The sequence below is a fragment of the Meriones unguiculatus genome, chromosome 18 (assembly GCF_030254825.1).
Source record: "Meriones unguiculatus strain TT.TT164.6M chromosome 18, Bangor_MerUng_6.1, whole genome shotgun sequence".
Lineage (NCBI taxonomy): Eukaryota > Metazoa > Chordata > Mammalia > Rodentia > Muridae > Meriones > Meriones unguiculatus.
This window is the reverse complement of record NC_083365.1, coordinates 14,380,268-14,399,862: the sequence shown is the minus strand read 5'-3', so window position 1 is coordinate 14,399,862 and position 19,595 is coordinate 14,380,268. Positions and strand designations below refer to the sequence as shown.

The 19,595-nt window shown below is 48.0% G+C and overlaps 1 protein-coding gene across 5 annotated transcripts in view; it reads right to left on the bottom strand.

Moving 5' to 3' along the window:
• Positions 1-3,583: 3,583 nt before the first annotated feature.
• The window catches only part of Nphp1 (nephrocystin 1), a 51,652-nt gene continuing 35,640 nt past the window's right edge, over positions 3,584-19,595 (bottom strand). For 4 of the 5 annotated variants that reach the window (XM_060372135.1, XM_060372138.1, XM_060372137.1 and 1 more), the window contains exons 14-20: positions 19,202-19,284; positions 18,328-18,404; positions 16,453-16,552; positions 10,732-10,844; positions 8,656-8,729; positions 5,752-5,796; positions 3,584-4,044 (exon numbers count right to left, since the gene is read on the bottom strand). In XM_060372135.1, coding sequence (XP_060228118.1) covers positions 3,772-4,044; positions 5,752-5,796; positions 8,656-8,729; positions 10,732-10,844; positions 16,453-16,552; positions 18,328-18,404; positions 19,202-19,284 — 765 coding nt within the window. In that variant the 3' untranslated portion in view covers positions 3,584-3,771. Of the gene's footprint in view, positions 4,045-5,751; positions 5,797-8,655; positions 8,730-8,762; positions 10,659-10,731; positions 10,845-16,452; positions 16,553-18,327; positions 18,405-19,201; positions 19,285-19,595 lie in introns of those variants that run through there. The other variant, XM_060372140.1, reaches the window with a different exon arrangement.

The following is a 19,595-nucleotide window of genomic DNA, read 5'->3' as shown; positions in this document are numbered from 1 at the left end:
TTGGATGTGCACGTGGAGTCCAGAGGTCTTCCCTCAGGGGCCATCTACCTCACTTTTAGAGACAGAGTCTCTCACTGGCCTGCAGCTCACCAACTAGGCTAGACTGGCCTGCCGGTAAGCCCCGGGGGGTGCTGCCTGGACCTCTCCAGCCAGCGCTTTCCATGCTGTTGCTGTGCTTGGCATTTTTCATGCGAGGACTGAACTCAGGTTCTTGCATTTGGGCTGTAGTTGAGCTATGGTCACAGCCCTAACCGTTACAATTTACCTGTTACAAAAACGAGATGCCATTGTAAGACCCCGCAGCCATCATACCCTCCCTTTGAGGTTGTTTCGCGTGGTTCCCAGCCACTTCAAGCTGTAAGTAAGAGCAGAGACAGCGCTCAGCTTGGGAGTACAGTAGCTGTCCCAGTGACATTTTGAACAAACAAGGGAGTTCGCAGTGACACCCCTCAGATGTTCAGGCACACCTAAGGAAGTAGAGTTCTGTCCCCACCTCTTTGAATTGAGGAAAGAAAATACACTGTGGTGAACCAACACCCAGGTCGGATCATTGTCCCTGCCAGAGAACTCTTCTGCCTTGGGAATGTTTTACACAGGAGGAAGTGTGCGGACCCTGCAAAGGATATCCTACCACACTGCAGACTGACAAAGCCCTCCCCTCCCCCCGCAGAGGACATCTCTGCCTCCTTTGTTGAGTAGATGGCTTTCCAAGATGCTCCTGGGACAGCCAGGCAAGGCTCTCCTCCTGCTAGTGTGGAGACCCCACAGGGGTACACAGGATCACTGTAACCCAAGACTCCCACCCTTCAGCATCACCATAAGCACCCAGGCACGATGCTAGAGCACTCACAGAGGCAGGAGGGGCTGAGGAAGCAGCTCAGCAGGTACGGTGCTTGCAGCAGAAGTGTGAGGACCTGGGTTTAGATCCCTAGCACCCACGTAAAGCTGGTGCACTATGCATCTGTAATGCCAGCGCTCCTAAGCTGAGCTGGGAGGCAGAAGCAGGAGAATTCCAGGAAGATCATAGGTTAGTTAACCTTGTATACAGAGCAGAGGACAAGAGACCCTCCCTAAATGAGGTGGTCTAGATCTGAACTCTGAGGTTGTCCTCTGAACATCACACACACACACACACACACACACACACACACACTCTCTCTCTCTCTCTCTTTCTCTCTCACTCTCTCTAAATGAGCATTGCACTTGCGTGCAGACATATACACGAATACACAGCCACGTGCGGACACACACACTCAAACTCTCTAAATGAGTATTACACACACACACATACTCTAAAAGGCAGTAATAAAGAGGCTAGGAGGCTGAGTCTGGGGAAGAACGGGCCGTGTGGTTTAGTTTATGTGTTTCGGATATAGGGAGCGCCTCAACTTCCAGGGAGGCCCCCTGAGGAGAAGGTTTGTCCCGGCTTGCCTTCTCCCACTGCTCCTCTCCCCTGCAGGCCTACCTCAGCCTGCTCTTGAGCCTCACTTTTTGACACACGTGCTCCAGGACTGTTTCCAGGATGTTTTTGGCTCCTTGACAACCCTTTCCTGTTTTGGAAGCTAAAAAAGCGACATTTAAAAGAGCCAGGGAGGCTTTGCTGAAAAAACAAGATTCCATTGACTGAAAGGAAGGAGTTTCTCACAGTCAGGGCTCTGGCATCCGATGGCGCTGTCCTTTCTATGCAGGCTGACTGTCCGTATCTTTCCCTTTCTGGACCAGCATCACCTACACTATTTGGGGCTGTCTCTGTACTTTTCTCGTGTGTCGAAAACCGTGAAAACGCTGCAGTCGTCAACTCCTTAGACACTTCAAATGAGCAGGGAAGCTAGCTTGGGAGTCTGAAAGCGGCTTCTTCCTCCTGGTCCTAGAGCCACTGGAAGGAACTTGCCAGCCTTTATTTTCATCCCAAATGCCCAGTCCCAGGCCAAGAATAAGCCAACTAGTTAAAAACACAAAAACTGAAACATATAGCATCAAAGAAACCCTGTCACACACACACACACACACACACACTCACACACACACTCACACACACATTCTACAGAAAAAACCAACTTTACAGTAGTTATAACATGGTCTCAGGTTCCCTTTAGAACAGGCCTCCAGGAGGCTGGGTAGGACAGAGGCCCCGAAACCCCTGTGCACATCCGACCCGGCAGGGTCTTCTGGGGAACGACAGCTGGAGAGGTCCTGGGAAGGAGCGGAGCTGCCAGGGAAGTGAGCCTTAAAGTGATGGGCAGAAGACGGCCTTCAACAGCCCCTTATTGTCACCCAGGACAGAGGGCTCACACGGAGGGGTGTGGTGCAGCGGGTTCTTCTTCTCAAGGCCAAGTTCCCACTTGTCTGTCATGCTATGGGCCGGGAATTCTGCCAGACCAAGCTCATTTCTGAGCTCAAGGCCCATTGTGGTTTGGACAGAACTTAAGTGTGTCTCCCTAGACTTCACAGGCTGGAGGCTCGGTCCCTGCCTCTCTCAACCGTTCCTTGAATTCGACCTTTAAGAGCCTGGGCTAGTGGAAGTTGGAACAGCTCAGAAGTGTCACAATGTAACAAATTTCTATAATAAAGTTCTCTTACACTGTTAAATGTATTTTGGGGATTCTTAACAGTTTAGGTTGGCCTCTTCTTCATTCATCCATACTTTTCTTTAAATACCTTTCTTACATTTTACTTGCACATTTTTAAGACTACATTGCACGGGGCAGCAGGCTGGCAGTAGTAGGTACTGCCTGTCTGCACATGCAATTCTTAAGTCTGCATCGCGAGGTGGAGCCTCTGGGGCGGCAGACATAGTACGTGGCGCGTCCGCTGAGCCGCTGACTAGCTCCGACTTTCCACAGATCACACGACCTGTTGTGTCCATCTCTTCAGCAGCACCACGGACCTGCAGCCTGCAGCAGCGCAGAGGACCACGCAGCTCAGGCGAGCACTGACAGTCCCGACGAGGTCCTCAGCAGTGCCGCGGCATTATCATTACCAACCAGGAGATGTGGAACATGGCCAGGCCCTCGAGAGACAGCCGTGCTGCTATGGTTAACAACAAAGGTGTGAGAAAATTTGGTAGCACCTTCGAGTATATCTGAGGTGCACCAAGACCTCGTATTCTACTGCAAACCATGTCAGTACCACTCTATAATGTGGGTTAAAAAAATTTTTTTTAACAAAGTTGAACTTTTGATATTGACTTGAAAAGACAAGGATTCTGTATTTGTTCTACTCAGGGACAAGTCAATCCAAATGTGAGACTGAGTTAAATGACTCACAACACAATTCCTCAAATGGGCTCATACATATCATTAACAATATTCAGCAGTTTATATATTCTGTCTTCACAATGCTGGGGTTGGAGCCCAGGGCCCTGCATGAACCAGACAAGCCCGATATTGCTGAGCCCTGCACTTGACATTAAGTATCAGTCTTAGGATTTGAAAGTATATTTTCTGGGTAGATAATATTTTTTTCTTCTTCAATAATCACAAAGTCAGCCTTTGCTAAAAACTCTTTCATAGACATCTACACCTTCAGCTCGATACTTATGAATTGGTGTCTTGAAAAATATTCATACTTAGATATAACAATATTCCTTATAAAACTTATTTTATTGTTTTACATAGTCAAATTATTAGATATTTCTTTGAAAATATAATTTGTACACAAAAGAATATGACTGAATGTCTAAGTAGTCTGTTTCTTTTGGTTCTGTTGTTTGAGCCATGTCATCATGGGGGGCCCTCCAGGTGTAGTGGGAATCGAGAGCCAGGGCCACCGTCAGGCTGAATTCTTCCTGATTTCACCCAAGAAGTCATAGGTCTGCTCGGAAAGGTCAAACGGCTTGTGAACCCCATCTGGTGACAGCAGAGCCTTCAGGGAACCCTCGTTCTCTCGGCTCTGCTTGAGGAAGTCGGCGATGGCTTTCCAGCGAGCGGCCTCTGTCTCCTCCTCAGCCCACCTGAACGGGGGCAACAGCGTGGAATGCAGCAGAGGGAGCACGCAGTCGTGGTAGACCAGGAGGAACTCGGACTTCAGCAGCTCTTTGTCTCTCTAGGAAAACACCACCACAGAGAACTATGAGTAGACTGGTATCGTTGCTCTCAAGATATAAAATCCCGTGAGCTGTTGGCTAAAAGCCACTGAGGAGCAGGACCGAGGACCTGGCAGGTAGGGAATGAGCGGCAAAATGGAACCAATCTTAGCGGCTCTCCCCAAGAACTCTGTAGGGGCTCTGTGAGGCAGTCACATGCTCTGTCAAGGAGACCAAAGTGCTACAATCTACTCTAGTGACACACACACACACACACACACACACACACACACACAGACACGAAGGCATGCATGCACAACCCACAATGCAAGGGGGCTATATAGATGTAGTTGAATTATTGTCTGCCAGAGAGAATTGCCTCAGTGCCAGAGAGAAGCAGGGCTGGGCATGGCGGTGCACACCTTTAATTCTAGCACTCAGGAGGCAAAGGCAGTTAGACTCTTGTGAGTTGGAGGGTAAGCAGGTCTACTTAACAAGTTCCAGGCCAGCCACAGGTATTATCTACAAAAACAAAGACAAACAAACAACAACAAAAAAGGGGGGTGGGGAGGCAGAAGGGAAATGGCAAGCACTCTGTGTGATGTGGAGAAAGGAGGCCCAGGCAGGGAGACTATTGGTAAAAAGTGAGGGCATCAGACACTCCCCAGACAATGAGAACCACCTAGCCGGGGGCCCATAAGCAGGGGAGGGACCTCAGGGTGCTCTGGCTGAGCACAGAGGGCTCCCCGGCTGCAGAGGCCCAGCAGCTCACTCACTGCTGCTCTAGAAAGGTCTGGAACCTAGAGACTGGCTAAAGTGCATTGGTACTGGTCACGCGCAAGCTCAGACGAGCCTGCTCCCGCTCGGAAGTTTAGGCCTTTTCTTTTTCTTCTGTCTTTCCCCTACATTTCTTGTAACCAACACTTGAGGTGTGTCTAACTTTCTGACATTTTGACACAATATGTCGTCTACAGAGCTAACTCTTGAAAACCATGTGAAATTTTCCAAAAGAAATGTCAGTGTTTTAAGTACATTTACAATTTTGGGTTGGGCCACATCCTTAGCTATCCCAGGGCACACGAGGCACGTGGGCTGGGGTACACCCGCTAGATCACGGAGTAGCGAACCACGAGACTGATGCGGTCTCTGACTCCTTTTGTAAATAGACACAGAGCTTTGGGCTTTCGCATGTCTCTGCGGTGGCTTTTTCTTGTTGACAGTAGCCTCACTGTGGGAGACAATGCGTCTTACAAAGCGTGTCTGAACTCACTACCCGGTCCTAAACAGAAAATGTCTGTGGATTCCTGGATTCCGGCAGTGGCCCACTCACTGGTCAAGGCCAGGCTTGCTCAGTGGCCTGGGGCAGTGTAAGTCAGAGGCAAGCATTCCATTCAGTGCACCCCTCACTTGGGCCAGCTTTTTGACCCCTTCTCTTTATTTCATGTGTGTGTAAGAGCTAGAGGGACTTAAAAAAAAAAAAAAAAAGAAGATATTTGCTAGCTAACTACAAGACTAGTTTAGAGACTTCTTCATCAAGTAAAGCTCAGGGATCTGAAATGACCAGTTTGTTCAGGGCCCCTTTACACTAAGGAGCAAACACGATGCCTTCTTAGACTGTGTCTGTGCAACTGCAATGGCACAGTTTGGTTGAGGAAGGGGTTCCATCTATGGTGGCCTCTCACTGAAACACACAGGAAATCAGTCTGGAGGTCGGTGTGAAAGCCCACCTTCTCTGATCGCTTCAAGGTGCTTTCTTTCTCAGCCCACGAACTCTAAAGAGGAGAACAGACACTGCATTAGTCATAGCACTCCTGCTGACACCTTCTGCAGCTTTACCCTGTATGTATGTGTGTAGGTAGGTGGGTATATAGGTATGTACATATGTATGTGTGCAGCTCTGTATGTATGCACACATATGTATATATGTAGTTTTGGGCAGGGTCAGAAGTGCTGCAGAGCATTTAACGAGAAAGAGGTAGCACTGTCAACGGCATCTATTGCCAGCAACCCAGAACCAGCCTGACAGGGAGGGCCGGCACACCTGGGAAGGACACCTCAGAAACCCGTGCTTATTATAACCGACTTACAAAAGGAATGAGTAAAACAAACGCCTGTGCCAACCACACACAATGCCCAGATGCTGAGACCGTCATGAGCTTCTAAGAGACAGCAACAACAATAGGAAGCCCTGCCAAGTCCCCTACGCTAGCGACTCTCCCGGTCACACTGGTGACAAGGGATGGGACCGACAAGTCAATTTGCAAGTAAACGTTTAGAGCCTGTCCACAGGCTTCACAAAATTGTCTTTAAAGCAGAGAAGCCGGCGATCAAGGGATCCCACATGTGGATGAACTGAAGACCTTGGCAAAGCAAGTCCCTGGTAGTCTGTAAGGCTGGGTGAGTATGCCCAGTCTCCAGGCTGACTGTCCAGGACTAGTTTTGTGTGGATTTGTAGATAGCGACCTGTAGGTACCCGAACGCATCAGCCCTTCTGGGTAGGGCAGGCCAACCATAGGTGCTTATGGTCACAGGGTGCTGAGGCAGGGACCCGTCCGCCCCTGAAGGAAGGATGTGCTGATGGGCTGACCATGAAGTCTTGGTATAGCTGAGGTTATTTCATCCTCCCGAGGTTGTGACAAGCTACCCTGTGAACTTGCCCCTTCTGCCTCTAGCTCAAGAGAACCCTTCAGAGTCACAGTGTTTTACAACAGGCCAGGTGTCACCATCATTAAAACACCAACCACAAGCTGCGCTTAGCTGAGTGAAGCCAAGACTCACACACTTGATAATGCACATCTTAAAAGATGCTGTGACTCAGCGTGAGCATTGCTTAGTCACTTAGCTTCACTGTCGGAAAACTGTCAGTGTGAAGACTCCACCCGAGCTTTTAGTTCACAGAAAGCAGTGGGGTAGGGGCTCAGACAGGGGGACTTGGTGGGGACAGCGTGTGCGAGGGTCACTGCCACCTCACTGAGACCCACCCCTTTCCTTCTGGAACAAACGGAAGCCTATCTTTCCCAGCTCTGCTCGAGTTAAGCAGAACACAGGACTGGTTTGGCCAATGAAATATGTGCAGAAATGAACAGGCTCCTGAGGCAAAGACAGTGGAGAACCCAACGTCAATCCTCTACTTTTTCCTTCAGGGGCACACAGCAACAGAGAAAGCTATTCACTCCAGATGGCTCTAGAAGAGAACAGGGCTTTCACCAGGCTCCACCCTTGGGTAGCTATGGGATGCAGCCATGTTGGGAGGGAATCATGAGTGAGAAACAATCCTCTCTAGTGACAGCCTACCCCAGGCTGTTTCTCAGACCTGCACTGTGATGCCTGCCTGCTTTCTTGACCTCTGACTCGGGAAGTACAGCTGAGCCTCTGCCTCTTGCAGTTCACTCCTCCTGCATCTGTCAAGATCCTCAGCTTGCTTGGCCTGGTGTTTTGTTTCTGAGACTCCAATGTGAGACTATTCTTGCTCTGCTAGTACAGGACCCTTGGATACTGGGCAGGCAAACGCTTCTTCAAGCAGGAAAGCCCCACTGTTCTGAAGGCTGTCCCACGAGATGGGCACTGACTGGACCATGACTGCCATGTGGGAGTCCTGCTAGATTCTCTGAGAAAGCTGCGCCCAAGAACCCTGGGCACTCAACTTAACTTCACGCTTAAAGTCCAATAAAACTGTCCTCAGGTTTCCTTCTGGGACTGTTCTAAAATTATTTTATCTATAAGACAAAAAACTGTAAAAGGGAGCCTCTGCCTCCGCCTCATGGCAGCTTGACTACTGTCTCAGCCAGAAGTCCAGCGGATGTGGCCACCATCCTCCCGTGCACGTGCTGCTCTGCCTCTGCACTGCCGGAAGGAGGACACTTCCTGGTCACAGTCACTCCCTGTTTTCCTCGCTCTCCAAGTGCAGCCTCTCATTTTGGCCACTCTTGGCCCCTCCACATGTATCATGCCAAATTGGATCCGATCTGCCTTAAAAGGTTTTTGCTGATCCTCTCACACCCAAGACAGCAACCCCATCAGCGGGTTAAGCTGAGGCCCCAGCCCTTTGTCAGGTCCCTCCCACCTACGGATCTTTAGTGAGACAGAGTTCTGATAGTCATTGGCTGCTTTCACCAAATCTTTGAAGGCCCCAAACTTGGCCATGGCATCTACCATGTTATCTGTGTCTGAGCCTTGCATGGTCACAAGGCTTCTCTTTTTGTTGGCCCTAATGCTTCAGGTTGAGACACACGAAATAGTGATTTTGGAAATGCAAATTCAACAGAAGATTGGAGATTTCAAACTGTTCACTTTAAATCCAGTTGCTATTTCAGACAGCACAGTATGCTGAATGAAATCAAAGATGGCATGAAACCCCAACTCTTCTGAAAGCTCAGCTGACTGACATAGCAGATCGTTTTAGAGTTTCGCTCTTGGAGTAGCCTCTTGGGCATCTTATACGGAGGAATAGAACAGGCAAGAAAGTTCAGTAATGAACTCAGCAGTCCCCACTGCCACTGCATTGGAGAGGTAAGCCCTGGGGAGTAATATCCACCAAGCTTAGAAGAATGAGGCTGTGTTAGCAAGACAATGGACAGCGGCTGAGAAACACCTAGCTCCAGCAGGTTTCCACCATGCTACATGCTACCCACCCTGAGAGCATCCATCACGTCAGGCTGCTCCAGCAGCACAGGGAAGGTGGCCAGCACTGGATGACTAATTAAATCTGAAACACACAACAGGAAGAATTTAAATTGCATTCTTATTTTCTTTTATTTGATCTCACCATGTCTATTCAGATTAAAATTTAGGCCAATTATTTGCTGCTAACACCCTTTTACACACTTTGGCTTCCAGGAGAGTTCAGAGGCTCGAAGCTGTCCCATTTAATCTCTCTGTGTCTCTACATTTATTCTAGGAAGTTCTGAAATGAGGTATCCCAGGAGGATGGCCAGTGTATCTTCTGTAAAAGAGAGTGTGGAAGAACTAGAAGGGCAGTATCAAGCCCTTCTACAAAGATACCTAAATCCACTCAAGAGTCAAGGGCCTGATTCCTCTTAAAGGCCCTCCCTTCCTCTCTATTCCATCATAATGCAATGCATCAATTTCGGAAGAGTCACATTCAGACAACAGCATTTGTTTCCGAAATGCCTAGTGTCACACATCCCACCATCCTGCACCTCAGTAGAGATCAACCGAGAACAGCCTCCTTGCCTCTACAACAGCCAGTAAGCCTGCATGTGAGCTGTGCTACTGGTGAAGGTTCCTAGTAGTTAAATCCAAGGGCAACAGATGGTTACAGCTCAGGTATTTCTTTGGATGTTTCTGTGTAGCTTTTGACTTTGTTCTCCTACATTTCTGGGACAAGACTCTGGATGTAGACTTCTAACTAGGAATATAATTGTCCACAGTGTGAGGCCTTGCCAGGCTGTCCCAATCCCTGTACTCCATTCCATGCCAGCCTACCTTCAACTTCAATCTCATGGGCATAGATGCATTTTCCCGCGCTGGGTGTCCAGGCACACTGGTTACTCTAACAGAAAGGATTCTCTCAAATCTCCCCACTGTCTAATCTTTTGCTCAGGTTTCATCTTTGATATTTCATCTTTGATATTACCTGCTCGTAGAAGCCTTTCTTCGTGTTACACATTCATTCAGGTCTTCTTGGTACATGGTCCCTCTGTCTATTTTTCTTGTGACCAATTATTGTAAAAGGCTAAAGGGATTACTCACGTCATTTGTTTTGAAGCGTGGGTGCTCTATTATGATGGGTTCAACCATACCTTTCTCACTCATCATTCAAGGGCACATCATCATATACCCAGCAGGCAGTGGGTATCTGGACACACTGATTTCCAGAGTTCAAGCGATGCACCACAGAATTAAAATGGTTTATTTTAAAACCAGGCTCTTATAGCATGGGTACTTCTCTTGGAAAGTTCATTCATGTGTGACAGCTTGTTGATTTCTAAAAGTATTTTTTTAATATTTTACTTGGAAAAAGTTTTGAACTCAAAAACAAATGACAAGGATCAGGGAGATAACTGAATGGTGCCAGCAGGTGCTGTACTAATAAGAGGACTGAAGTCTGGACTCCCCAGAACCCATGCAAATGCTAGTTTGGTGTGGCAGCTCACATATATTGCAGTAGAGAGAGTGGATCCTAGAGCTAGCCAGTCAGGTTGTATGGGGAAGCTCCGGGCTCAATTGAGAGGCCCTTCCATGATGAGTGAAGTGGAGGGTGAGGCATGAATTTGCCCAACAAAAAGCCTGGACTTCCACCTGCAATGCATTCATGTGCGCGTGAAGGCATCATCTAGCACACACACATAACAATGAATTTAAAATGAAACCCCACGGATAAAAAATGGTCCAGCGACACTGGAACAGTTTCATTTATTGACTTGTAACTGATCCATGGACACACTTCATTATGTTAAGCACAGCTGTCGGGGACGACTCTGCTGGCTTCCTGAAAAGATGACAGGTCACAGGTGAAAAGAGATGAGTCCAAGACTGAAGAGGAAACTGTTTCCAGGTGGGCCCAGAATGGAAAAGCTGAGGCTGTGTGTGGGAAGGAGCTGGGCATGTTTGGGCTCACAAAGCTGCTCCTGAGTGATGTGTGGACACCAATGTCATATTCCATGTGCCACATCTGTAGGCAGGAGACACAAGCTGGCTCAGAACACACACCTTCAAGGGTTTCACGGGAAAGAGCCCAAACTTACCAGCACTCTGCAGGTTTGTCCTGTCCCTCAGGAGTACATCTCCAAGAATTTGTCGGTAAAATATCAGTAAGTGAGTGGAGCACATGCTCCCCACCAAGGTTTCTGGCAGCAGACTAAGAGGGGAAGAAAGGCAGTCATTAAACAGGCCCTTTCAATCCAAACTACTGGGTTTTTCTTCCATGTATTGCTTGAATGAACAGTTGCAAGTTTTACTTTATTATTGGGGAAAAGATTCTACAGTTTAAAGGAAAACGTGCACCACAACTTGGTCAGGTTAAACCAGAGATAACTAGTCTCCTCAGAGAGACACTTTCATGTCTCAGCACCGTGCTGCATGCTGTGCCCCCACGCTAATGTCCACGCCCATGTTAAAGGGCAAATAAAAGGAAAGCCATTAATGCCTTCTTTTGGAAAGGGACTAGTGAGCTACAAGCTTGAACAAAGGCATGTGGCTGCCAAGCCTGATGTGGTGGAAGAAGAGGAAATGCCAGTTGAGACTGTTCATGGGCTGGGAGGGACAGAGGAGGCGTGACAGACCTGAACTGAATCCCAACTTTGCTACTTCCTAGCAGTCAGACTAGGGATTCATTAATCACTCCGTTTCCTTCTTTACAGGGTGCCAAGCCTAATACCTGAATTTCAGGTTACTGAAAGGATTAAAATAAAGCAGGCGTAACATTTTATATAGCGTCTGGTATATGGCAAGGACTCAAAAGTTTTAATATTAAGGTTAAGACGACAGCAGTTTAAAATAGATTATTATAATTTTGGAGTGGGATATGTAATTTCCATAGTAAACACACATGCACACAAGTGTGTGCAAATGAATACACACGACTTACAGACTACACGCAAATGGAAATGGAATCAAAAGTGTCAGTGCCAAAAATCAATTAAACAAAGAAACAAACAAACAAAAAACAGTATGAAAGAAAATGAAATAAAAAAGTCTACAAGATATACAGAAAATAAGCAACAAATGCCAAAATGATGGCACTCCCCATGGGCAACTACATTAAGTGTAAATGGATCAAAATTTCCCAATCAAAATATATAGATTGAAAGAGAATTTTAAAAGATAAATCCAACTATGTAAGAGTCTTGCTTTAGATTCAGAACAAACATAATTCTAAGGTTACAATGGTGACCTCAATCTTTATAAGTAATCCTTTATTTTGATATCTAGCAAATTTTAGAAAGGAATCTGATCACAGAGGTAATGGTCAGGCTTCCTGTTGGCTAGAGGAAGAGATGAGTGTGGCCATTAGGCTGGTGTGCAGCAGCAAAGGAGTCCACAGGTAAACCAGCTTCAAGCAATGTGGATGAACATTCCCCATCCCTGCATTTCTAGGCTGTCTCTTTTTTTTAAGATTTATTATGTATACAGTGTTCTGTCTGCATGTACACCTGCATGCCAGAAGAGAGCACCAGACCTCATATAGATGGTTGTGAGCCATCATGTGGTTGCTGGCTGGGAATTGAACTCGAGACCTCTGGAAGAGCAGCCTCTGAGCCATCTCTCCAACCCCTCTAGGCTGTCTTGCCACAGTCATATGCACTAACTATTGTTCACTGAGCACATAAAATACTAATTTGGTATAAATTCAAGCTAGGTTTCATGACTGACTGTTGAGAACCACTTATAGAGTCTTAATGTCACCATGCCCTACAAGGATATCCTCTGTGGGCAGTGCGCCCTTGTATGCCAAGTACGGGCTCATCATGAATACCTGTCACTTGTGTCGCCAGGGGAAGGGTGGAACCTTCCTTCCGTCTGTCTGCCCTCTTCTTCCTACAGATCTGCCTGCTCCATCTGTCTGGAAGGCGTGGGTGCTCCTTCAGGGTATGCGCTCCTTTCCTTCCCCCTCCCTACTGTGTGAGGCAGTGGTGTTTCACTTTTTTTTTTTTCAGAGAAATTACCTCATTTTTTCCAAACCTAAGATGACCAGAAAGTTCTAAGCTACTAAAGTTTGAGCCAAAGATCAGCAAACTCCACCTGAAGATCAGCAAACTAGAACTGGCATGTAGTGAATGGGCCCGAGCACTAATATTCTTACTGTATTTTTAGCAAGAGTGAAATATAAGCAAAAGAGGTGGGAATGCATCAAACAGACAGAGGAAAACAACTGTAGACATTTACAGACCATTGTTCTGGACCAACATTCCCTGACATTCAGCCCCAAGAGCCTGAACTCAGAGCTCTCTCTCCTCAGAGCCTCAGAAATGTGCCTTTGGTCAAACTGAGTCAAGTTTAGCACCTTTGGAAAATGGCTCTTGGTGGCGGCTGGCACACACCTTTAATATCAGCACTAAAGAGGCAGAGACATGTGGAGCTCTGTAAATTCAAGGCCAGCCTGGTCTTCATAGTGAGTTCTAGAGTAAGAGATAAATAGTAAAGAGATCCTAGAGACTCTATCTCAGAAAAAAGGAAGGAAGGAAGGAAAGATGGAAAGAAGGAAGGAAGGCAGGAAGGAAGGAAGGAAGGAAGGAAGGAAAAAACGGGGCAAGTGCTGGTGGAGCTGAACAGGGAACTACTTGAGGTAAGTGGCTCGCCAGGCTGTGGGCCCAGGGGACAGGGCTCTTCCTTGTGCAAAGACACTGGTATAGGAAGTGGGCCTGCTCTTTGCATGCTCATGTCTTCTAATACACAGATAGTACACATGCAAAAATGTCGGATGGGGTAGGCGCGACAAGCAAGCTGGGTCTTAGGCGAAAATGGGCACCAATGAAAATGCAAATGGGGCATCTCGCCAGTGCCCAGGCCTCCACTGTTGTGTGTTCCTTGGCAAAATGGGAAGAGCCCCATTGAACATCTCTCCCCATGTAGCAGAGAGAACTGTAGTCAAACACAGGTAAGGTTGGTTAGCAGGGCAGTTGCAGCTAGAAGTGAGATATACCTTTAAGCCGGAGGAGGACAGTGTGGGGGTGTTTTACCCTTCCTCACCCACCCATGGCGGGGAACTCGGCAGGGAGGTGAGGATGCTGAACAGGCCAGCCTTCCCTGTCTGCACTTCCCTGGTGGGGAAGCTCAGAGAACTGTGTGTAAAGCTCACACACTGGCACCCAGCCTCTCTCCTTGAACCCATGGCACAGGTCTTATGGTCCACAATCCTCTGGCCCCAGAAAGTCTGTGGCCTGGTTTCTGTGAGAAGCCTGTGCTTGGATCACACCAACATGGTACTCAAAGTAGAATTTCAAGACACAGCTTAAGTCTGTGGGTCTGAAAGAAAAGGGCACATGGCAGACAGGCAGAGAGACTGGAGCCAGCGGGGGTGAAGTTCCCAAAGCACAAGCAGCACTCCCAGGAAGACCTCTACTTGGAAATCATGCACACACCTGTTTCTGTGCCTGCTGTGAGCTGCATTTAACACAGGCTGCAGTGGGTTCCTGAAGTCTGGGGAACAGGGACTAAGGACTTTTGCCCATGACTCGACACCACAGGGCATTGTTTAGAGTTGCAGACAGATGGCTGCCTCCTTGACCTCTGTGCCACACAGGCCAGCTTGATCCCGAGACAGTGAAGCATAACTGAGCCAAGAAAGCAGCACTGAGAGCTGTCCCTGACAGGAGCCCTGCAGGCCTGGCCACAGGTGAGCAGTGGGCCAGCGCCAACAGGGGGAACGAAGACAGAAGGACTGGGCTCTGTTCACACAAAGGCGGCTACTGTGAGGCTTTTGTTCCCTCACCTTGAAAAGAAACTAATTTTCAAGGGGAGGTTGCCCAAAAGGGGAAGGGTGGATTAGAGGCCCCATGAATGTCTAGAGAAAAAAAAAAGCCAAGAGTGAACAGTATCCACGAACACTTATTAACGGCTGCTGACAGACCGACCTGTAAAGGGTACCTGACACTTCAGCATGAGGTTAGGACAAGGGCTGTCTGGACTGATGGCACAACCTGGACTGAGAACAGCAGACCAAGCTCTCTTTCACTTTCCCACTTCACTACAAAAGTTAAAATTATATAGTAATTTGTGTGTGGGCATCCGGGGGTGTGTGAGGGTGGGAGTGTGGGCGTGGGCTGAAGACAACTCTTAGGAATTGGTTCTCTCCTTCCACCATGTGGCCCGTGGGGAGCAAACACGGATTGTCAGGCTTAGTGGCAGGCACCTCTATCCGCTGAGCCATCTTGCTGGCAACTTTTCCCGACTTCCTGGAGACCGGTAGGCAGGTCCTGGCAGGACAGTCCTCTCAGCAGGCTCTGCCCAACATGCATCCTTCCCTGGTCCCCTCCGTGCCCATGCTCACGTCCTTCAACCCTTCAAAGCCCATTGAAAGACCATGTCTGATCTTACCAGATGTGCTCTTTGAACAGATACTAGAATCGCATTGACATTTAGCTATGCATAAGATAATTGTATGCACATATGCCACTACGTTTCTGTGTGTGTCACACATAACTATGAGCTAACTATAACTGCAGTTACGAGCTAACTCATAACCAAGTTCTTACATGCTCCCTTTTATTAAACCTTATTACAGCTTTGTCGGGCTGATGTTTGAAAGTTTGAGACCCTGAGAGAGGTGAGAAAATGACGACAGGGCGCTGAGGCACTGGTAGATTCTCATGTAGAATGGTCCACCCACCCGCTGAGGTCAAACCTGGTGCTGTCGAGAACGCAGAGTAACTGGACCTCAGTGCTTTGCTATCTGTCAATGGCGCAGTCACACCGACGACAGTCTGGCAGCTTCTTATCAAGTTAAAGCAGTACTATATAGCTAGTGACTCCATTCCTAGGCATTTTTACCCACTCGAAATGTAGACGTCTGTGCTGTATGCAAGTGTATTGTATGCAAATATTGGGAGAAGCTTTCTTAGTGGCTGTTCAGAGCTAGAACCATCAGGTAATGCATGCATAAGCCAACAGTGACCTGCCCATCAAGTGCAACACCATTTAGAATGAAAAGGACCAAGTTGCTAACACACCAGCAGCATGGCCGGGCCTGCAGTGGATCTCGCGGAGTGAAAGAAGTCAGATAGTAAGTCTACATAGCACCATTCAGGATGGTCTGGGATATGTTGCAGTGCCAAGGAAGAAGACATATGAGAGGTTGCCTGAGGCTGGGGCTGGAGCGCTCATTGCAAAGGAACATGAGGGAACTTCCTTTTTGTAAAAGAGAGAATGAGGCGTTCTTCATTTCGCCTACATGAACTGTTACATCATCAGGTACATTTGTCAAGACTCAGAGAACTGCTTGATAATAAGGCAATTTTGCTCTACATGGATTAGATCTTCTTAAACTTGACATGGAAAAGAAGACCCCTTAGGCTACAACTATACTCTCATATCCTTAAGATAGGAAGTTCCTGCTTATTCAAGAATGTTTAACTGTAACATGACTTATATCATTTAAAAACCCAGGTGTCTATGTGTGTATATCACATGTGTGCAGGTGCCCACGGAGGCAAGAGGAGGGAGGTGAATCCCCTGGCGGTGGCGTAATGGATGGCTGTAAGCCAACATGATGGAACCAAAGCCAGGTCCTCTGGAAGAGCAGCAAGTGCTGGTAACCACAGAGACATCTCTCCAGGACTTAAATCTCTTACCTACCACTTGGGCTAAGTGGAAAGGAAGTGATTCTGTGCATTATTACTATTCTGTTGCCTGTATAGAATTCTGGTAGAGTACCGAAAGAGGCAAGAACTGATGAAGGCCAGGCAAGCTGCTCCCCCACCTAGCCTGCCACCTCCCACTCCTGCAGAGAGGTCAGGCCAGCCACTCACCTGAGCATGGCCCTTGACCTCCTGTTTAGAGAGCGCAGTTTCACCAGAAGTTGAGGCTGCCTCCGCATGCTTATCATCTGGCGAAAGACACTGCCCTGTGCTACAAAGACATCAAGAACATGGAGTCAGGGTTTAAGTGGCTGGGATAATGTCCATTTAAACACACATTCCACGAGAATCTGCAGGCAGTGCTGCAACACATGAAAGGCGGGTTCACCTACCCAGCTGCTATGGGCCTGTCTTGGCGTGAATGTGCATGCGTCTCTAGAGGGCACCTCACAGGCCACTGTGAGAAGATGCTCTGCGGCATGAAAAAAGGGATCTGACGAAACATTCCTGGCTCCAGGCAGAAGCAACAGATCCTCAGATTCCAAAGCCCTACTTGGCACTGGGGGGGGGGGGGGGCGGTGGCACTGTGGGGCATTGGCAGTGGTGAGGAGTGCCGGGACTCAGGTAGTGGAAGAGCGCCAAGATATTGCATGTATTTGGACTAATGCTCTGTGAGGAAGGTCTGTATCTGTCTTAGTGTCCATCTTCCTGCTTCTCCAGCATACTGCTGGGTGGATGGTATAAAGGCCACTGAGGGGTGGATGGTATTAAGGGCACTTGGCATACATCCAAATAGCTACACCTATACATTACAAGTTATTATGCTGGCAGTTTTATGTCAACTTGACACAGAGTCATCTGAGAGATGGGAACCTCAGTTGAGGAAATGCCTATATAAGATAAGGCTGCAGGCAACTTGTAGGGCATTTTATTAATGACTGATGAGAGAGGACCTGGCCCATTGTAGGTGGGGCCATCCCCAGGCTCATGATCCTGGATTCTATAAGAAAGCAGCTGAGCAAGCCTTGGGGAGCAAGCCAGTAAGCAGCACCCCTCCACAGCTCCTGTTCTGTCTGAGTTCCTGCCTTGACTTCCTCCCATGATGGGACTACCATGTGAACAAAGGTGTACTCCAGATAAACCCTCTCCTCACCAAGGGAGGAAACATCTGCTTATGTTTCATTATAGCAATATAAGCCCTAATGAAGCCAGGCATCAACCCAGTGTCCAGTGAAAAGCCGCCGAGGCAGGGTCCCCATTCTTCACAATTCCTATCTTAAAATTTCTGAGGTTCCAGCAAAAATAAACACCTAGATAAAAGTGCCTTACTTTTCATACTGATGGCGCATTAAGGACTGTGATTCCGAGGGGAAAGGGTGTCTTGTTGGGATGCAGCTTCATTCTCTGCTGCTCTACTGCTTGCTTTGTCTTTAAGGAAAGGAGGGTAATACAATTTGGACCTAGATGCCACTCAAAGGCCCACGGTGCTGGAGAGATGGCTCGGTGGTTAAGAGCACTGTCTGCTCTTGCAGAGGACCACTGTTCGGTTCCCAGAACTCACATGGTGGCTCACAACCATCTTTAACTCCAGTTCCAGGGGACCCAATGCCTTCTTCTGACCACCACAGGCACCAAGTATGCATGTAATAGAAAGACATACATACATACAAACATACACATTAAAAAAAAGAGAGAGAAATCTTATAAAAAGACCTATATATTAAAGGTTGATCACCAGCCTGGGAAATATGGAGATGGGGAACCTTTCAGGGGCCATCAAAGATACATTCAGGCCACTGGAGCTGGGCCTGTTAAGGAGATACAGGGAGCCTTGCCCTTCTGCGCTGTCCCAGCAGCCATCATGGGATGAAGAGACTTCTCCATCACATGCTTTGCCATGTTGTTCTTTGCTAACAGGGCCCAGTGACCACAGACTGAACCCTGAGGAAATGCAGACCCAAACGAACCCTCCCTCCTTTAACCTGCTTATGGCAGGGTCATGGAGCTAAGAAGCCAGCTAACAGGGGTCACACATAAGGGCTGTACCTCTTCTGGACACTGAGGGGTCCACTTCAACACCTTTTTCATAAGGAGTGCCACCGTTCAAGAAGAGTTCGTACGTTCTATAAAAGAACAGCACATGTGACTGGTCCATGTCGGGGGCATTCATGAGCTAGACTCAGCCAGGAATGCTCTTTGGCATCAAGCTATTCGCAGGCATTTTACTCAGTCATTGGTGAATGAGAAGCAAGGCGCTGACTCTTCCGTGAGGTAGCAACTCAACAGACCCTCTCCCAGAGATGGAGGGAACTCTGACCTGGAGGTATTAAGAAACCTGATCACTCAGGAGGAGGTGGGCCCAGAGCTCTGGAAGCCCAGAATTTTAGTCCCACTGCCCCTCTGTCTACCCTCCTGTATCCCTCCTGTGAGGTCACTGCTTATGTCCTTGACTCGGATCTTTATTCCCCCAACTTAAAACTGAGATTCTCTATTTTCTTGTTAGTTTTTGCAACAGGGAGGCAATCTCTTCAGCCCTGTGTTTGCGACACAGGGGTTGGCCCAGTCTGCTTTTGCTCTCACAGCTTCAATCTGTTTACAGTTGTTGCAACTGCAGTCGCAGTAACCTGCCTGCTACGGGAGGCAGAGAGGACCACCGACTCAGCCACTGCTTCCTGAGGAATGCCAGGCTCTATTTTCAGCACGGTGAAGTGCGGTGACTCCATAGGACAACAGGTCATTTCTTTCTCACTAGTTTGAGAATGTGTACTGTTTTCCCATGTTCCCCCAAACACTAGGGGCAATACAGAAAGCCCTTGTCCCAAAAACTTGTTTAAATATTAACAGAACACAGCTGAGGTAGGTGGTGCCTAGGAATTTTCTACAAAGGTGCTCACTTGTAGGGTGTAATGAGCTCACTTACTTTGCTGGAATAGGAACTCCGCTGGCATTGAAAAGCTTAAGAAACACCCAGCCACAGCTTAACTCTCCTCTCTCACCAGTAGACTAGGAAAGAAAAAGGACACATGGACCGGGGTCTGAACCGGCCACTTACAAGCAAACCCAAGCCCTCCGGGAGGAGCACAGTTAACGTTCACTCTGAGGACTAAACTGCCCCAAAAGAAGATGCGACGTGACAGGCCAGTGTTCCATTTTACTTGTAGGTCAGGTGTTAAAAGTGGTACTTCAAATGACAGTCCTTCGTCACAGCTGCGCTGAAAGGTCCCTTAAAGCCTGATCCTGAGGTAGTGTTGCTGCTGGGTCTCCAGTGCTATACACAGTTTGGGGACAACTGTGTAAATCACAGGGTGCCACAC